The 17,363-nt window shown below is 41.5% G+C and overlaps 1 protein-coding gene across 1 annotated transcript; it reads left to right on the forward strand.

Annotated features, from left to right (window-relative positions):
• The first annotated feature begins 11,868 nt into the window (after positions 1 to 11,868).
• On the forward strand, positions 11,869 to 14,241 carry LOC138932681 (protein sister of odd and bowel-like). The gene is made up of 2 exons (XM_070294755.1): positions 11,869 to 12,896; positions 13,899 to 14,241. The coding sequence occupies exons 1-2, from the start codon at positions 11,869 to 11,871 to the stop codon at positions 14,239 to 14,241; spliced, it is 1,371 nt and encodes a 456-aa protein (XP_070150856.1).
• The last annotated feature ends 3,122 nt before the right edge of the window (positions 14,242 to 17,363 follow it).

Below are 17,363 nucleotides of genomic sequence, written 5' to 3' on the forward strand. Positions count from 1 at the left end.
CTTCTTCTCCTCCTGCTTCTTCGTCTACTCCTTCATCCACCTCCTCCATCTTTGTCCCTCTTCCTCTCTCTCTCTCGCTCTCTCCCGATTCTTCGGTATCCTTCGACGCCGCCAACGCGGTATTCTCTGCTCGTATCTTTTTTTTTTATGACGTATATACACCCACCACACATACTATACCAGTGACTCTCGTCTCTCTTCCCTTGCTTCAGGCTGACGGATACCGGTGACACGAAAAATATCGATCATCCTCGAGACGTTTTCGGTTACGACGCGATGAGAGTTGCTTATTATTCCGTATGCAGGAATAGATGCAAACGGTAGGTTGAAATCGTTTTAGCATTAGGTATATATATATATATATATATATATATATATATTTGTTACAATCATATGTGTTTAATTTTGATATTTTTATAAAAATATATAATATTGACTGTGTAAAAGCAATTAATCGGAATAAAATTATCGAGAACGGCGTGTAAGAAGATAAAATTAATGAATTTTTAACTTAATTTGCAATTACTTATTATACATTAAAAGTGACATGTATATTTATTTTAATATATTGTAATTTGGAGAGATTGCATCATTAAAACTTTGAAAATAAATTTTTTATTCTCTTGAAGATAAATTATTGTCAGTTTCTTGAAAAAAAAATATTGTATTTCAGATAATATATATACCATATATACATATATAACTTATTTTTTTATTTTTCTTTCGAAAAGAAATGACATATTCTCTGTCTCTCGAATATAATTTAAAGAGATTGGTCAACGAGACAATTTCATTGAATGATATAAAAATAAATATTAGAGAATAATAAAAAGATACAATAATTAAAAGATAAATTAGACGATTGGATAAATAATTAAAATAATATTTAAAAAAGCAATATTGGAATAAATATGTGTCAGATAATGTAAATAACTACGCGAACTAATACACTGAAAAACAAAAGATTGTTAACTTGACTAAATCCGTTCAACTAATTATCATTTTTTTAATTGAAATATTTATATATTTGTCAAATACGACATATTAAATCTAACATGACGTATATTTGACTTAAATACTAAAATATTTCAATTCAAAAAATGATAATTAGTTGAATGGATTTAGTCAAGTTAACAATCTTTTCTTCAGTATACGAGTCTAAAAATTCGAGTCTATTTTTATCATCGTAAAACTTTACAATCTTACAGTTCTCTGCTTTTCAGTTAGCAAGCGCACATGATTTTTGACGTCAAATGACGTGGATTTGTTACCTAGGTTGTAGTATTTTAAAAATTACGTGGCATATAGAGACACGCATGTACTCTATCTTTGTGCGCGAATTACAATATTTTTTTAATTCTTTAAACTGACGGCCTTCTGTGTAGTCAGTTTTTATTATAACTTTTTAAAAAAAGCGTTGCCTCATCACGAGATATCACTGGTCCAAAGCTCGTGCGACATTTCGGCCGTATGATGGAGGGCCTTCTCGTGCGCGAGGGGGAGGACCCGGCGCGTATGCGGGTGTCCGGTACATATTTTTGGGAGAACGCCACGCGGCTCGCTGGCCGTGTATCGCCACGGGCAACGATATTCGTAACTAATAGATCGGCGGTCCGCGGGTGACAGAGCAATACGTCCTGCGTTTCGATGTTCCTTGGCTTGGCGACCGAGAGCTTGGCTCGCGGTCGCGCTTGGTTCCCGGCCGTCGCTTCGATTTCGATCCGCTTACACGGACCAGGCATTCCAGGGAAGCTCGTTCGCCCTGAACGATCATAAACCAGAGACGCGGGACTCGCTCTTCCCAACTTGCGATCGCCTTCCTTGCATAGTTTCCTGCTTCGGTGAAGCTCGCGTGTTACGATAACCGGGCGTCGACGGATAGATAAACCAAAACGTCTCGCGAACATCTCCGAACCGAAGTAGCAGGTCGCAGTAGTAGACGAGATGATTAAGCGCTATAAACGCATAATCTTTTGCATAATATTTTGAATAAATAATATCACGTATAATATAATAAATAAAAAAGTAATATCGCGAATGTGATTTTGAGATATTTAAGAGTAGAAATTGAGCTTTATTAAAAGCTTTACAAAAATAGTATCGATAAAACTTGCTGCCGTCCGATAACATTATACAAGATACGCGCACTTTGATATATATCGCGATGTAGAAACGCTAAAATGTAACACGATATAATCATTGATTCAAACGTTCAATAAGAATGAATATTTCTGTGTATCTCTCGAAAGTCGTTTAGGAATCTGAGGAGGAAGAGATAAACCGAGAATCGCGTAGCCGAGTTGAGATGAGTATGCGCGAATAAACGAACGTGTCTATCGCGCGGGAGGAGCTTTACACATAGGAATGCAAGAACGCGACACTCGCGCGACGAGTGTCCGTGTGTGTTGCAACTGACCCTTTTGACCTCGCAGAAGGGCGCGGCTCTGGGATGTTAGATTGGCTGGCAGTACCGGGTCTAAAATAAGGCGAGGGAGGAGACGCAGAACTTGCTTCGACAATAGGGATCCCCCGGTCATACGATAATAATGATCAATTATTGATCTGTCATTTGACGGTTACGCCTGTCGTGGAATGCGCGACGAATCGAATTTTCTCTTTTCGACTTTTTCTTTTCTCCAAGTTCAATCGTATTTCTCACGCGCGTCTACATATATTTGCAATCTGAATAAATTCATCTGATAATATTTACAATCCAATACATCCGGCCGTTTCTTACGTTTTATTTGCCAGAAACATTGTTAGCGATAAAAGAGTCTTTTTTCGAAAATATTATATTGAACGTTATTTTTTTCTAATAATATAATTAATATAACTAATAATGGTTAAATATTATATACATTAATGATATGTATTATTATTATAAACATTATACAATATATATGGTAAATTCAAATATATATTATAAAATATGTATCTTTAAAAGAGACATATAATTATGAGAAAAATAATAACACATTTATTGACATATTTATATTTCTGATAAAAGAGAAATTTAACATTCAATTATTATGAGCGTCTACATATTATAATTTTTGATCAGCTTTGTGACACAAATAATTTCAAGTTTTATATTAATCGATCAAGAGTATATTGATTGATAATAAGTGACAAATTTTTTCTAAACTAAAAAGATAATTACGGCACATTACGTTCTCACAATTCTTCTTATTGTTATTTTAAAATAAAGTACAATACGTTTGTCACGGTTGCATCCTTTGTATCCTTCGTGCAACGCAACCTGAATCTCGAAAGCAAAATCGTGCGGTCATTTTCGGCCATCTCCTCAATAGATCCACGCCGGCGACTCTTGCCGCGGGGCACGCACAAACGGAGGGAAGAATTATAACTATAAAAGCGGGATGAAGAGGCCACGGTGAATCGGGAGAAAGGAAGAGGGATGGCGAGACGCCCCCCGTCGCGACGCCGTCGCCTAATCATTCTTTAAACGTGCATAAACAAGTCTCCTCGCTATAGCGGTCAGAAAATAGTATATGACTAATGTCATTCCTGCAAGTCGAGAGACCAGATCCCACCTCCTTCTCCCGTTTTCATCTCCCGCTTCTCTTTTCGTTCCTCCTCGTCCATCTTGACACGCAGCACGTTGACCAGAAACCAGAAATCGAAAGCGAGGGAGGCAGCGAGTGAGGAATTACCTGAGGAATACAAGAGGGAGGATGTCCATCCTGACCAGAGGGGATGAGGAGTTGATACGAAGAGAAAGAGGGAGAAGAAGAAGAGAGAGAGAGAGAGGGAGATGTGGCACACAGGCGCAGCAGTCTAAATTTAAAATGCAAATACACTCAACAAATCACTATCGGCGACAGGCATCCTTACTTTTAAAAAAGAGGAAGGAGAAGCCGGTGTACCGGACCCCCCGTCAGGGGTTTTGGGGGTAACCCGAGCTCCCTTGAAGGCGAATTTACACCGCATGCGGTCAACGCCTGTTGATGCATCTTTCGGCTGCTGCCTTGCGGGCACGACACCCGCATCTTCCTTCTGTCGTTCGTAGACGATCGTGATTATCGCGCGAAGGTAGCATTTGGACCGTTTTTCACGAGATCGAAATATGTTGCTTGATGCGATTAATGATAAATAATTCCCTCGAGAGAGAAACATTAATAGATAAAAAAACTCTTATATTATTAATTATTATTAATTATATACAACGGTAACGTGAAATATATTATTTCGATAAAACCCGAGTCGTGTTAAAATGATTTTATTGTCAATGATAATAACATAATTATTATAATAATGTGTAATAAATGATTAATTAAAGATTAATTAAACGCGAAATATTGGGAAAAATAATTATTGAGCTTGATTCAATCTCTCAGTCGTTATTGAATCAAGACAAAATACCGTGGGGGGTTTGTCACGAGACAGTTACATTGTAAATAACGACATTGAAAAAGGAAGTTATTTCACGGTGCGTGAAAATTTAAATCTCGTATGCACAAACATTCATTCATATATCTTTATCAGCATCTGGTTAAACCACATGATTCTCTTTTCAAAGTGCGATTTCTGCGACGAGGATTAATCGTGACACCCGGGGTAATGGGGGTTCGCACGCCGTACGAAGGTGATGGTAAAGAGAGCGGTCCGAATGTGTAAACGGCGCTTTAAAACGCGGCGTGTCGGCGGTGAGGTTCTGACTAATGGAATCACGCTTCGCCTCCTGGTGATACGTTCTCCTCGAAGGAACGGGTCCTTCTTGCCGGACCTGTGTGCGTATGTGCGTGTCCCCGTCTCTCTTTCATCCCGACAGACGGGGGATAAGTCTCTCCTCTAGCCACCATCTCGTCTAGCGAAGAAAAGGATCCCTTCGTCGAGATGGAGTTATATGTTATTTATGCGCGAGAAACGAGAGGCTCCGAGGGTGCGCGAGAGGCGACGGTGCTGAAAATATCACATTTATTTCCTCGGTCAGGGTAGGATAATATAGCGGGCGCGCGACAGGGAGCACATACCATACACACACATAGGAAAAGAATGGGTGTCATACCGCGGCTCTCTCTCTCTCTCTCTCTCTCTCTACTTTTTTCTCCCTTTCTTGTTTGAGCAACTTGCGAGTGAATCATTTTTCACTCGGTTTTTAATTTTCAAAATATAATCCGCGTAGATAATCTTAGATGCATGCATATCTCTCTCTCTTTCTCTCTCTCTCTCTCTCTCTGGAACATATTAATTTTGAAAAACATCAACTATTAGGTGTCTAGCATCATGATTGTGTGAGAAGAAATATAAGGAATATATAGCAACTTTGAGCATTCAATTGGACCAGCTGATGAAAGCGTAATGAGAGTGTACAATCTTGTAGAGTGACACGTATAATTTTTCATAGTCGGCAATTAATAATTAATCGAGACGAATATTTTCGAATATAATATGTAGGAGTGATTATATATATTTTAGAATCGCTTTTTTTCGTAATAACTACTAGCCTGTTCTGATATATCGGCTCTATCTGTATAGAAGGAAAAATATTCTCGCGCCGATTCTTACTTAGCCTGCCGACCAACTGATTCGCGCGAAATAAATACCTAACGATCTCTCAAGCCTGTCAAGAAGTAAGGCTTCAATTAAATAAATGAGCGGTCATACATCACGAAATCAATCTGTTCGATCATCGCTTTCTCGATATCTTCTCGTTAATTATATATAATTCGATTTCCGGACGCGAGATTCGTGAGTCTAACGTCTAACGTAGAGAGAAAGAAAGAGAGAGAAAAAAAGAAGATAATTTCGCGAGCCATATAGGTGACACATTTGTCTTATTGAGCGGCAAGTTTTTCCTCTCGTTTCTATTTTTTTCTTCCTTTTTTTTTTTTTTTTTTTTTCCTTTGGAAAAGGCGCAACGAGCTGGCTCATTAGTCAAAAGCCGAGTTAACGATCTGCGCTTATACGAACGCGATAAATTCGCGGGCTCGTTTGGCCGACGAATCTCGCTAATTTCGCGTCGCGAGACGCGTGTAATACGTGCATATCCGACGGGAAAGGCCGGAAGGGTGCGGAGGAGAAGGGAGAGGGGGGGGGGGGGTTGGAAGGAGAGAGAAACGGAAATTTACATTCGCAAATTGCAGAAAGTTCGCTGAGAGCCGGGCGACCTCGCGAACGGTCCCAGGATATACCGGCGATCGAATTATCCCGGGGATTGTTTAACGTAATTGGACAAATCAATCTCGCGATCCCAGACGGGGGTCCACGGACGTCTGTACATACTCTCTCCCTCCCCCCCCTCTCTCTCTCTCTCTTTCTTTCTCTCTCGCTTCGTTTTCTCTTCATCGTCTCGATCCTCTCCTTCATTCCGCCCCTTTGTGTCCCAGCCGTCTTGCGATATCGTGGCACCAACGAGCGTGTAATCGGTTAAAGAGAGTAAGAAATTGAACGATATAACAACGTAAGAGAGAAAGGAAAAAAAAAAAAGAACAATCAGGCAGAAGGAGAAAGAGAAAAGTTTTTTTTGCAGATAAATCGCCTGAATTTTCACACTCCTCTGAATTTTTAGAGAAACGATTCTGACGAGCAAATTGACAGATTGTCTGAAATTTCTTTCAAACACCCAGATCTGAAAATTCAGACAAAAATGTGTCTGAATTTTTAGGTAATCTTTTACACTGTAAGTCAGAGGTAGCGGTGATGCTGCGTGTTGTATCACGAACGCGCATGTAGCCGAAAGAAGAACAAACGGCGAGAACACTCGGCACGTAAGTCGGGAGGAGGAGGGGAGGGGGGTGGGGCGGGACGGAGGGGGTAAAATGAGAGAAGGCGCGGAGAAAACAGGGAGAGAAACAAGCGCCCGGGTTGTACGCGCCGCGGAGGTGAAGATGCGTGAAAGCAGTGGTGCTTAGTAGCGATCTAATTATCTACGCGGCGGGATGTCGCGGCCTCCCTCTGCGCTCCTCACCGCATTAAGGAAACAAGAGCAAATTGAATCGAGATGGATGGATGCCCCCTCGCCGGCCGAGGAGAACCGAATCGCGCTCCTCGAAGACGTAACCTTCGAAAATCGTCACCTTCTGGATAATTATCACGTTATACAAGTATGAGATATATCCGAGGTAATTGCGGGGACAACTATATCTCTCATCGCGTGTGATTTTCTAATATGATTTTTTTTCGAATATATTCGACGATTGCGATTATAAATTTTTAATGAAAAGAATAAATATTCCGACTTTGAATCTTCAAACGAGTATATAAACATAACAAGATCAATTTAAAGCAATTACAGATCATCTTTATATCATAGTCGAGATTAATATATATATATAAATATTTTAGACGGATGTTAAATTTTTGTTCTTCGTCGTATACCACCTTCTTCGTATAGATATACTTTATCTTTTGTTATTACATTATTGATTTCAATTTTTTTATCATACAGTGCATTATATATGCATTATAATCCTACAATAACTTTACTATTACATATATATATATATATATATATATATATATATATTTTATTTACTAATTTAGAATGATTCGCGAGGAGACAGCGATTTGGGCGATCCTTTCTTTTCGATTCAACGCAAGTCGCCGATCGCGAGGAATTTCTCATGTCACGCCACTTTATTTATCGACGTTGAACGCTTATAACCTTTTGCCTCTCGAATTTAAAGAGCACAGACGTGAAGATTTCCTGACATATAAAATCGATTGATGGAACCCAAGAGAGAGCATTGTCGAATTGTTCGCAGCAGAGAGTACGCGCGAGCGGAGATATAATTAACTTTCTTCTCTTTCAATATAAGAGTACGTAAGCGACGTTAAAAAGATACACACGAAGCATTTCCTTTATATAATAACGGATAAAATTATAATCGCTTAACCTTTTTATAAGATCAAAAGTTGGGGAAAAATTCTTGACTCGGAGGTTATCATTAACTGTATTAAATATTCTCTCTTATATTATTTCTAATTAACGAGTTTATTGATTATCCTTTTATATTTTTTTAGATTAATTTTGAATAAACAAATGACTTTTTTTAAAACTTAATAAATTTCTATTAATTTCATATATTTTAAATTCTTTATTTTTAATAATCGTAAATTTAAAATTTAATTTTATAAACTTATTTCCTCGATAATATAACTATTCAGAAATCAATTCAATGATTATTATTCAATAAGTAAGACAGGGAACATTCGATAAACTTTCGAATTTGTAAATATAAAAATAATTTTGTAACGAAAAATAACACGCAGCGGCTACTGTATTTATCGTTTTCCTTTAGAGTTTACCAGGTGCATGGATCATGACACGCGTGAATATTTCGAGCACGGAATTCCGACGATGACGCAACGGGATGCTCGATGCGCTCGCCGTACGAGGATTCTCTCTGTATCGTCGGTTCCGAGGTCACGTACAATCGCGAGAGCGTTGACATTACTGTACCGTGACTCTCGCATGTTAATACGCTGTGACAGTCTTTCGCTCAAGTACAATGAAACCCCATAAGATACGAACGGAGAAGACGATTAGAAGCCCGCAAATACCACCCCCTTTACCATTCTAAACCCTTACATAGACCAGTTCGGAAATAAGCATATACGCGTATGTCCGAATAAAGTTTCGCGTGTATTGCGAACGCGTATTATGTTCTAGCCAGGCAATTAACTCGCTACTCGATTAACTAGGCAGAACCTGTCAACTTTCGCGGAGAAAAGGACTTTACCGCGAGGCGAAGAGCGAGATGGAAAGACGCTGCAGAGAGGAAGAGAGGAGGAAAGCGCGGGATTCGCGCATCAAAGTTACGAAAGGGGAGTAAAAGACGAACATCGCGGGAGGAAGGAACGCGGAGAGGGCCGTAGGAAGGAGGGAGGGAGGGAGGGAGGGGGGGGGAGGTGGGAGGCCCACCTCGACGTAGAGATGCCGAAGAAAGGAAGAGAGACGAGGTGAAAGAGAAAGAGAGGGAGAGAAGGTAACATCCACGGTGACGGTCAGCGAGCGCGAGGTGACCCCTGACCTCTTCGTGCGTCCTCGTCTGCGTCCGGCATCGTTCGATCGTAGCTTCTTCGTCCCACTCCGACGGGACTGAAACGACTCCGTGGGGCCCTCCGTGAGGGTCCGGCGTGGGCGAAGCTTACGCGCGCGGGGGAGTAAGAGATGGCCGGGAGGTGAGCGGGAGGAGAGAATAAGACGAGGGTGAGGAGCCATACGGGGAGAGGGGTGACGAGAGTTGGCCCGCGGGCGTCCCGGGACCGTGAGAACATCACCTATAATATTATTTAGTCTGCCCGATGCCTCGGTTCGCCTCTCCTCTCTTTCTCTCTCTCTCTCTTTCTTGACCGCGCGCTCCTTTCTTTCCTCTCTTCTCCTTCCTTACCGCACCCTTTTCTACTCTGATCATTTCTCTGTCTCTCTCTCTCTCTCTCTCTTTCTCTTTCTCGCCTTTCCTTGCAAGACCTTCTCTCCTTCTATATCATTCTCCATCGTACTCTCTCTCTCTCTCTCTCTCTCTCTCTCTCTCTCTCTCTCTCTCTCTCTCTCTCTCTCTCTCTCTCTCTCTCTCTCTTTCTCGCCGGTTACTCGCTCTTTTTTTTCCCGTCTCGTATGCGCGCGCGAGAGCGCGTGTACGGAATGTCTTTCTTTCTCCCTCGCTTTCGGTGCGCCCGACGCTGAAGAGGCAGCTAACTATAGGCGCTATACACGGCTTACTCGCGCGCATTAATTGCCGTCGTAAATTGTTGCGGCTTTGCCGAGTCCGAGTTGAATCGAGCCAAGTCGGAACGAACCCGCGGCATACGAGGCACGATACCGCGGAAGAGATGCCCTTTTTTTTTCATCGTCAGAATTTTACTATTCACTCAACTTTCATACAGGCAGTCCCGCGTTCATTGACATATTACGCACTCAAATTAAGAGATCCGATTTTTCATCCGTATTCGAGCGATGGAAAATCTTTGCATCGCGTTGATCATGTTTTCGAATTTCTTTCGCAAATATATTCTTGTATGCAAAAGGTGTATCTAAAATTGATCTCTATGAATATTAAAATTAAATTTTTGAAAACTTTCAATTTTTTTTAAACAAAAAAATAGTGATTTTTATAAACTATATTAACACGCATACCGAATATGAAGAATAAATCGATTTTGTATGCTATATGTGAGAGATGATAATTTTTTTAATTAAGTGGAAAATTTTTATTTTCAATTTATTGATTGGAATATAAAAGATTTAATGAGAAAAAACGTATTACCATAAATAATTACATAGAGCATTTGACATTTGCATTTCTCATTACTTGAAAAGTCATCATTAATTTTAATTCATGCACGGATTTCCCTATCAAGTATGTTTATACATATTATGATAAAATATCTCTTTCGTGATGTGCAAGAATCCCATGAATCAAATTATGTGACTGTCAAGAGCAATATGAAAAATTCATAATAACGTAAACTATATTTCGACAGTAACACTATCTGTGTATAAGAATTCTAAGAAAACCAGATATAGGAAGAAAGTATTTATGTGTATATCAAAACATTACATTGTAGATGTGAATCTTTATGGGTTTTCCAACCGAAATCCATGATTCATTTGGGAATCTATCTAAATTTCAATTAGATTCCAGAAAGTTTTCTATGTCAGGCGAAACGCATCGCGTCGTTAATAATATTTGCCTGTTTGAGTCGAGCAAATAACAAGGTGATCGCATGTCGTGAAATGCTAATCTTTTTCTATATATCGTACTTTAAGCACAGCAATTATTTTCTTTTAGAAAAGAGAATGGTTGAAGAGTCTTTTATTAAGTTCTTTTATTAAAGTATTTAAAAAACTATTCTTTAAAGTACATTAAAAGTCAAATTATTATATTACTCTTTCTCCTCGAAATATATCTTTGCAATAGATATATTTAAAATATGGAAAATTTCTAGAAACAGCTATAAATATAATATTTACTTAGTGAACTATTAATTAATTTTAATTTCACAATTTTAATGTTTATGTTAAAGATGTCAATTATTTCTTTATTATTGAATCATCTTTTCACACGATGTTCACAAGCAGCTGTTCTCGCATCCGTGCATGTGTTCGCATTTGACAATATTTGTTAACGAAAATGTTATATATCTATATATACACATTTATTTATTTATTTATATTTATATATTTATACATTTGCCATTTGAAGCATTTCGCGAAGCGAAGATTCGCTCGCGGGTTAAACAGCTGTTGACCCCCACGATCGCGATCGCGATTCACGTTTCCGGATTCCTCCCCGCGGGACGCACGCGCGTGCGTCCCGCGTGCACGCCGTCGCGGCACGCAAACCGGCACCTAACGTCGGACCGCGTGCGGCCCCGTGCAAGCCGGGGTCCGGGTCGAAACGTCGCACGAAACGGGCCGGCGAACGACGCGCGGGCCAGCTGTGGCTCTCTCTCCCTTCGGTCCGGGGCCCGTTCCCCACGAACAGGCCCGTTTTGCCTCGGATACCTGCCACCAGGTGGCTCCACCAGCAGTACCCAGCAGCGGCGGGCAGGGGCAGTCTTCGGGGCGCCTTCGCACCGCCAGCATCGCGCGCGCGTATCCTCTTTTGCGGTTACCGTCGTACCTTCGAGTACACCGTGTCGGGGAAACGACCGTTTCGGTATTTGTCGACAAGAACATGTGACGCGCCGCCCAAAATCCGTTCAAGAGTGTTTCGCACCGGAGAGACCGGAGCACCGGAAGGACACCGGCACGCGTGATTCGACGTTTGCAGCATCCATCAAGATCAGTCTGGAACCATCAAATCGAGACTCACCGATCGCCTTGCCAATGATACCGGCGGGACACGGGAAACGCGCGTTCCAGAGGCTAATCCGGGACGACTCGAACGACGGTGGAGGATGCAGCAGCAGCAGCAGCAGCAGCAGCAGCAGCAGCAGCAGCAGCAGCAACAGCAGCAGCAACAAGAAGAGCGGCAGCAGCAGAAACAGGAACAACGGAGACTCGTAATGGTACCGTCGTCATCAACCTCGTCCCCGTCGTCGTCCTCGTCGGCCACCCTCGCGACGGATCCGCGCGAGGCCGACGAGCGTGTGACGGAGATTGACGGGCTCGTAACCGGCTGCTCCGAGCTGCCAAATCTCGCGCTCCAGAGCGTCGCTCTGCGGCTCCAGAGCGTCGCCCTCCTCTCCGCGCTGCAGCGCGCGGCTCTCCTGCCGCCAGGACACGCCGCTGCAGCCGCCCTCAATCTCCAGGCCTTGGAGACGTATCTGACACTTCATCGTCTTCACGCGAGCGGCGCGACTTCCGCGGCGACGGCGGTCAATCAAAGGTGTTCGTCGTCGTCGAATATCTTGACCTCGACGACGACAACGACAACTGTCAAGGACGACGCGCCGACAGTTGATCAGCTGCTCCGCGCGGCCGAGGACGACGAGGCACGGCTGGAGTTTGTGACCGACGATAATCTGGCGCTGGCCCTGCTATCCCCGGAATTCCTGTCGAGCGAGACATCCGGGACGAGCGGTTCCTCGTCCGGACATCACGAGCTGCTTCTGCGACGAATATCCGAGGGGAATAATCGCGCGAGCCCGTCGTCGACGACGGCCGCAGGATCGGTCCCGCGATCTTCATCCACCGGCGTTCTCCCGCCTTCGTCCTCGTCGGGCTCCTCCGGCTGCTCCTCGTCCTCGTCCTCATCCTCCTCCTCGTCCGCGCAACACGCCTCGATCGCGGTGGACTCGAGTGTACCGAGGACTTGCCGGACATCCAGGCCCAAGAAACAGTTTATTTGTAAGTTCTGCAGCCGACAGTTCACCAAAAGCTACAATCTGTTGATCCACGAGAGGACGCACACCGACGAGCGGCCGTACTCCTGCGACATATGCGGCAAGGCTTTCCGACGGCAGGATCATCTCAGAGATCACAGGTAACATCGACTTGATTTTTTCCGCGACACATATTGTTGCACGCGTGTCAGAATGATTTCAATGATTAACCAGGAGATTGCTTAATATTTAAATTGTATAAATTGACGAGTTTTCGGTTTTCATACTAACAAAAACCTTGTGTTGAATTCTATTCACATATATAGACGTTCTTTATGTCATATTATGTCATCTTATATCATATTGAATAATGCGTATTTATAAAGAAATTATAATAATATTTTACAACAATAAATTATAATAATAAATATAAATAAACAATAAGGAATAAATTATTATTAATAAAATTTATGTTTTGAATCATTAACAACAGTGGTATGTAAATTTACATTTATGTAAAAATCCATGCCAGTATGATACTTATAATCGATTAAAATCATTCTTTTCCATTCAATCCTCTCTGAATAAATATATGTACGGTGGAAATAAATTCTGTGACGACACGTTACGTAAGAAAATTGAGTTGAGCGTCAATGCGTAAAAGTTTCGACGATGGTTTACGCGTATAATATTTATCGAATTCATTCCCTTCGTGCGACGGCGAGAAGATTTAGAGACCGCCGCGTATATTTATCTCTTTATCGCGTCGCAATTAATTACACGCGTAGGATTTACGAACGGACAAATCCGCGGAACGCCTTCTCTACCTCGCGTAATTACGACGATGATCGAATGACGTGTATATTATTACATTTAATGTTCAACATGTCACAATGCATTCGTTCATTTTTCATTAAATCACTATTTTTATTTTTTTAGTCTCACAAGATAATAATAGCATTGTATGTACTATTTGATGATTATTATTATTATTATTATTTTTTTTTAACGATTATTAATTTTCAAGCATTAAAGGACTTATTAACAAGATAAAAGTTGTAGAGTTTTACGAGAGACAGAGAGACAGATGATTTAAAGGAAATTAATCGCAAAATTCAGACCAAAAAGAATGTGTTTTTTTTTTTTTTTTTTCTACGTTCCAGGTATATCCACAGCAAAGAGAAACCGTTCAAGTGCACCGAATGCGGCAAAGGATTCTGTCAGAGCAGGACGCTGGCTGTCCACAAGATTTTGCACATGGAGGAATCGCCGCACAAATGCCCCGTCTGTGCCAGGAGCTTCAATCAGAGGAGCAACCTCAAGACTCATCTTCTCACGCACACGGACATTAAGCCGTATCATTGCGCCTCCTGCGGCAAGGTCTTTCGCAGGAATTGCGATCTGAGGAGGCATTCGTTGACCCACAATCTCGGAGCGCCATCGTCACCGCCGTCGGACATACCCGTTTCCGGTTCAAGCACCATCGTCCTTCAGGAAACATCTTAGTGTCGACTTGTTTTTTTTTTTATTTTTTTTCCTTTCGACGGATCTCCTCTGTTTGAATAATTGGCGAGTTTCGCACCTGTATCTACCTACCCTTGTACTTATCTATCATCGTTAATGTTTAGAGAATAATCATTGTTATATATGTACATCACGAAAAGTGATATATCGTATATGGAGATTCGTGCACGTTTAGATCTATAATTGTTCTATGTTATGCGATAGTCTTTGATAACAGCGTATAGCCGAGAGAGGAATGTCTCTTTTTCTTAAACTGTGTACCTACCCCGTACGTGTCCGTTGTGTTCTGTCTCTGTACGTGTGTGTAAAATAAACATTTTTATTATTATTTTTTAACTCAGAGTCTCGTCTACACCCTCATTTATTCTCTTCGCGAAACCGATTGATGGGCGAATCGAATCGGGCCCAATTTCGAGTACTCGGTTTCCATAAATGAAATTTTATATATTCGACATTACCCCTATACACATTTTACTCTGATTTAAAAAAAATAAAATAAAATAAAAAATTGATTTTAACGAAGGATGTTGCCAGACGCGACAGCATCGATTGCATTTATTTTCATCGAAATACGAGCGAGCTGGGCACGCGCCCAATTTAATACGCGTGAATAAAAGATTGGTCTCTGCCTATATGTATAAAACCGCGAAATGTATTTTTAGTTACTAAATCCTTTCGTATGTGTGTCTCTCCTAGATGTATAAATCAGGTGTTATATATAGTATTCCCACATAGGCTTAGTCGAACGAGAGTATGTTTCGGCCCGACCGAATTCCGATCCCTCCGGTATTAAGATCCAGGAGGATCTTTTCGCTTCCTCCTTTTTTATCTGTTCCGCATATCCAGGCTAGGATATAAGCCGATGACGGGCCGGAGAAGAAGAAGAGGAGAGACAAAAGAGCACAACCGGAGAAGTTAAAGAGGAGGAGAAAAAGGAGGTGGAGGAGGACGTGGAGGACGAAACGCGACGTGTATTGTGTTACAAAGAACGGGGCCGCCAGGTGCGCGCGGGACATGACACCGCGATACGTCTAGAGTTACGTTTCTCTTCTCGAAGGTGCCGAGAGAGAGAGAAAGACAGAAGACATGGGGCCCCTCAACGACGCTATTTCGGGGATCTATCCCAGTTCTCTCCTCCGGCGTGTCGATAAGGAGAATCTCGCACCGCGAACGGTCGACCGTCTCGAAAGAAGGCACCCTACGCGACGAACGTCTGTATGTTAACGTGTGTATGCGCACGTAAACTCCCGAAGACTCCCGGGTTCGAGCTTTCATAAATTCTTACCGGCGGACGTTTTACCGCGAATTACGGCCCGTCGTTTTACCGCAAAACCCGCGTTGGCCAAATCGTGTTTACGCCGTCGCCGTCGGGATATATATATATATATAGGAGTTGCGAGAAGAACGGGAGAGGACGCCGACTGTCGGGGATGATGTCCTGGATGATGCCGGAATGACCTCTTCCGATAGGGACTCTTTGTGCGTTGCGTACGTTCGTAAAGTAGCGTCTCGGCAGCGATCGTCACGTTCGAGGACGCTGCAGAACCTTAAAGCGTCTCTCTTAAGCCAGGCACGTGTCCGAGAGCTCGATTTTGTTCATAAACATAGGCGAAGATTGCCAAATATTATGGCGAGAACGAGTTCTAACTTGAAGTAGAGAGAGGAGAGGCTCGAATAATATTTTTTCTACGATCCACAAGTATCTCAAGGAAAAAAAATGGGCTGTATGACACTGTTCGTGTACACTGTAAAAAAAAAAATTCAGACAAAAATGTGTTTGAAGTTTTAGAAATTTTTTTAACGCGACAACATAACGTCTCGTTAAAATATTACATTTTTATCTACATTCTAATTTCTCTGCATGATTTCAGATGAGATCCAATATCACATCGATCTTATCAAACGATAAGATCGAGGCGGCATCATTGATTGCCTAATTTTATTACACGCGTCCATAAGCGGAGATTATTTTGAAACTATTTGCACAATAATTTCCGCACAACTCACGTATTATCCTATTCTCTTTCATTATCTCGAGAAACTTGACGCCTCCGGGAAGATTATATAATTTAACGTTTATATAATTATATAGAGCGTAAATGCGTAGGCGGGAGGGGAGAACACATCCCTAATCAAGACGATCGCACTATAATGAATATCGAAGCCATCTCGTTGCACTTTTCCGATCGGTTAAATCTAATAAACACGTATGAAATATAATATTATGTATAATAAATAATGTATACAATATAATTATATATAATTTGGATAAGTAAAAAAATACCAAAGGAAAAAAAAGAAGCGACATCGAAAAAACGGACGCGGCGCGTTTGGCGACGATATCGAAGCAAGGGTACTTCTCGAGCATGGAATCGTATAGGTGAGGAAGGGGCGGGAGGAAGAGGGAAGCTAAGGGGACATAGAAGGACCACACGCACGCGCCGCCCACAGATACGTTATCACTTGGCTACAACCCGACGTGATCTGCATGCGCGTGTCCCCTCTTCGTCACGGAGCGGAAAAAAAGAAAAGAAAGGGCCTTGAAGGAGAGAGAGAGAGAGGAGAGAAAGAGACGGGGCAAAGGAGCATATTCTCTCCCATGTTCCCACTTATGCTCCCTTCATCCCTCCGATCTATCTGCGCTGATTTAAGGAGTCGACGAGGCGTCGATAACGCGACGATCGCGCCGCTTTCTATCTTTTTCTTTCCTTTTCTTTTCCTCGCATGTTGCGCCTCGCGGATAAATTCGATCTAGAGATGAGACTTTTCACGATGGCACACGTCGCGCGGACGATTTGAATATATCGTGATACACCCGTGTCATCTTGATACGACGAGAATGATCGCATTGTCTTAAATTTTTTGCATATTTGTGTTTGAAAATTATATACTTAAAAGTCATTAAAAATTTTTTCTTATTGTTAGAAATGAAGAAATTGGTAAAGATAAAAAATTATTTCATATATTTAATATTTATCAAAAAAAAATTTCATACATCATTTTATATATTCGTATTAATACATATTATTTTTATTAATAAATTGTTATTAATAAAAATAATATATTTAATATACTCTTGTAAAATTCTTAATATTTAATTGAGA

This window comes from Polyergus mexicanus, unplaced genomic scaffold, assembly GCF_030449975.1.
Source record: "Polyergus mexicanus isolate NDT 795.1 unplaced genomic scaffold, iyPolMexi1.0 SCAF_4, whole genome shotgun sequence".
NCBI classification, from domain to species: domain Eukaryota; kingdom Metazoa; phylum Arthropoda; class Insecta; order Hymenoptera; family Formicidae; genus Polyergus; species Polyergus mexicanus.

Bases quoted from the DNA above. Each gene is read 5' to 3' on its own strand.
- LOC138932681 (XM_070294755.1), top strand. From the start codon at position 11,869: ATGCAGCAGCAGCAGCAGCAGCAGCAGCAGCAGCAGCAGCAGCAGCAG. The intron at 12,897-13,898 runs GTAACATCGACT...TCTACGTTCCAG, and splicing joins GATCATCTCAGAGATCACAG to GTATATCCACAGCAAAGAGA.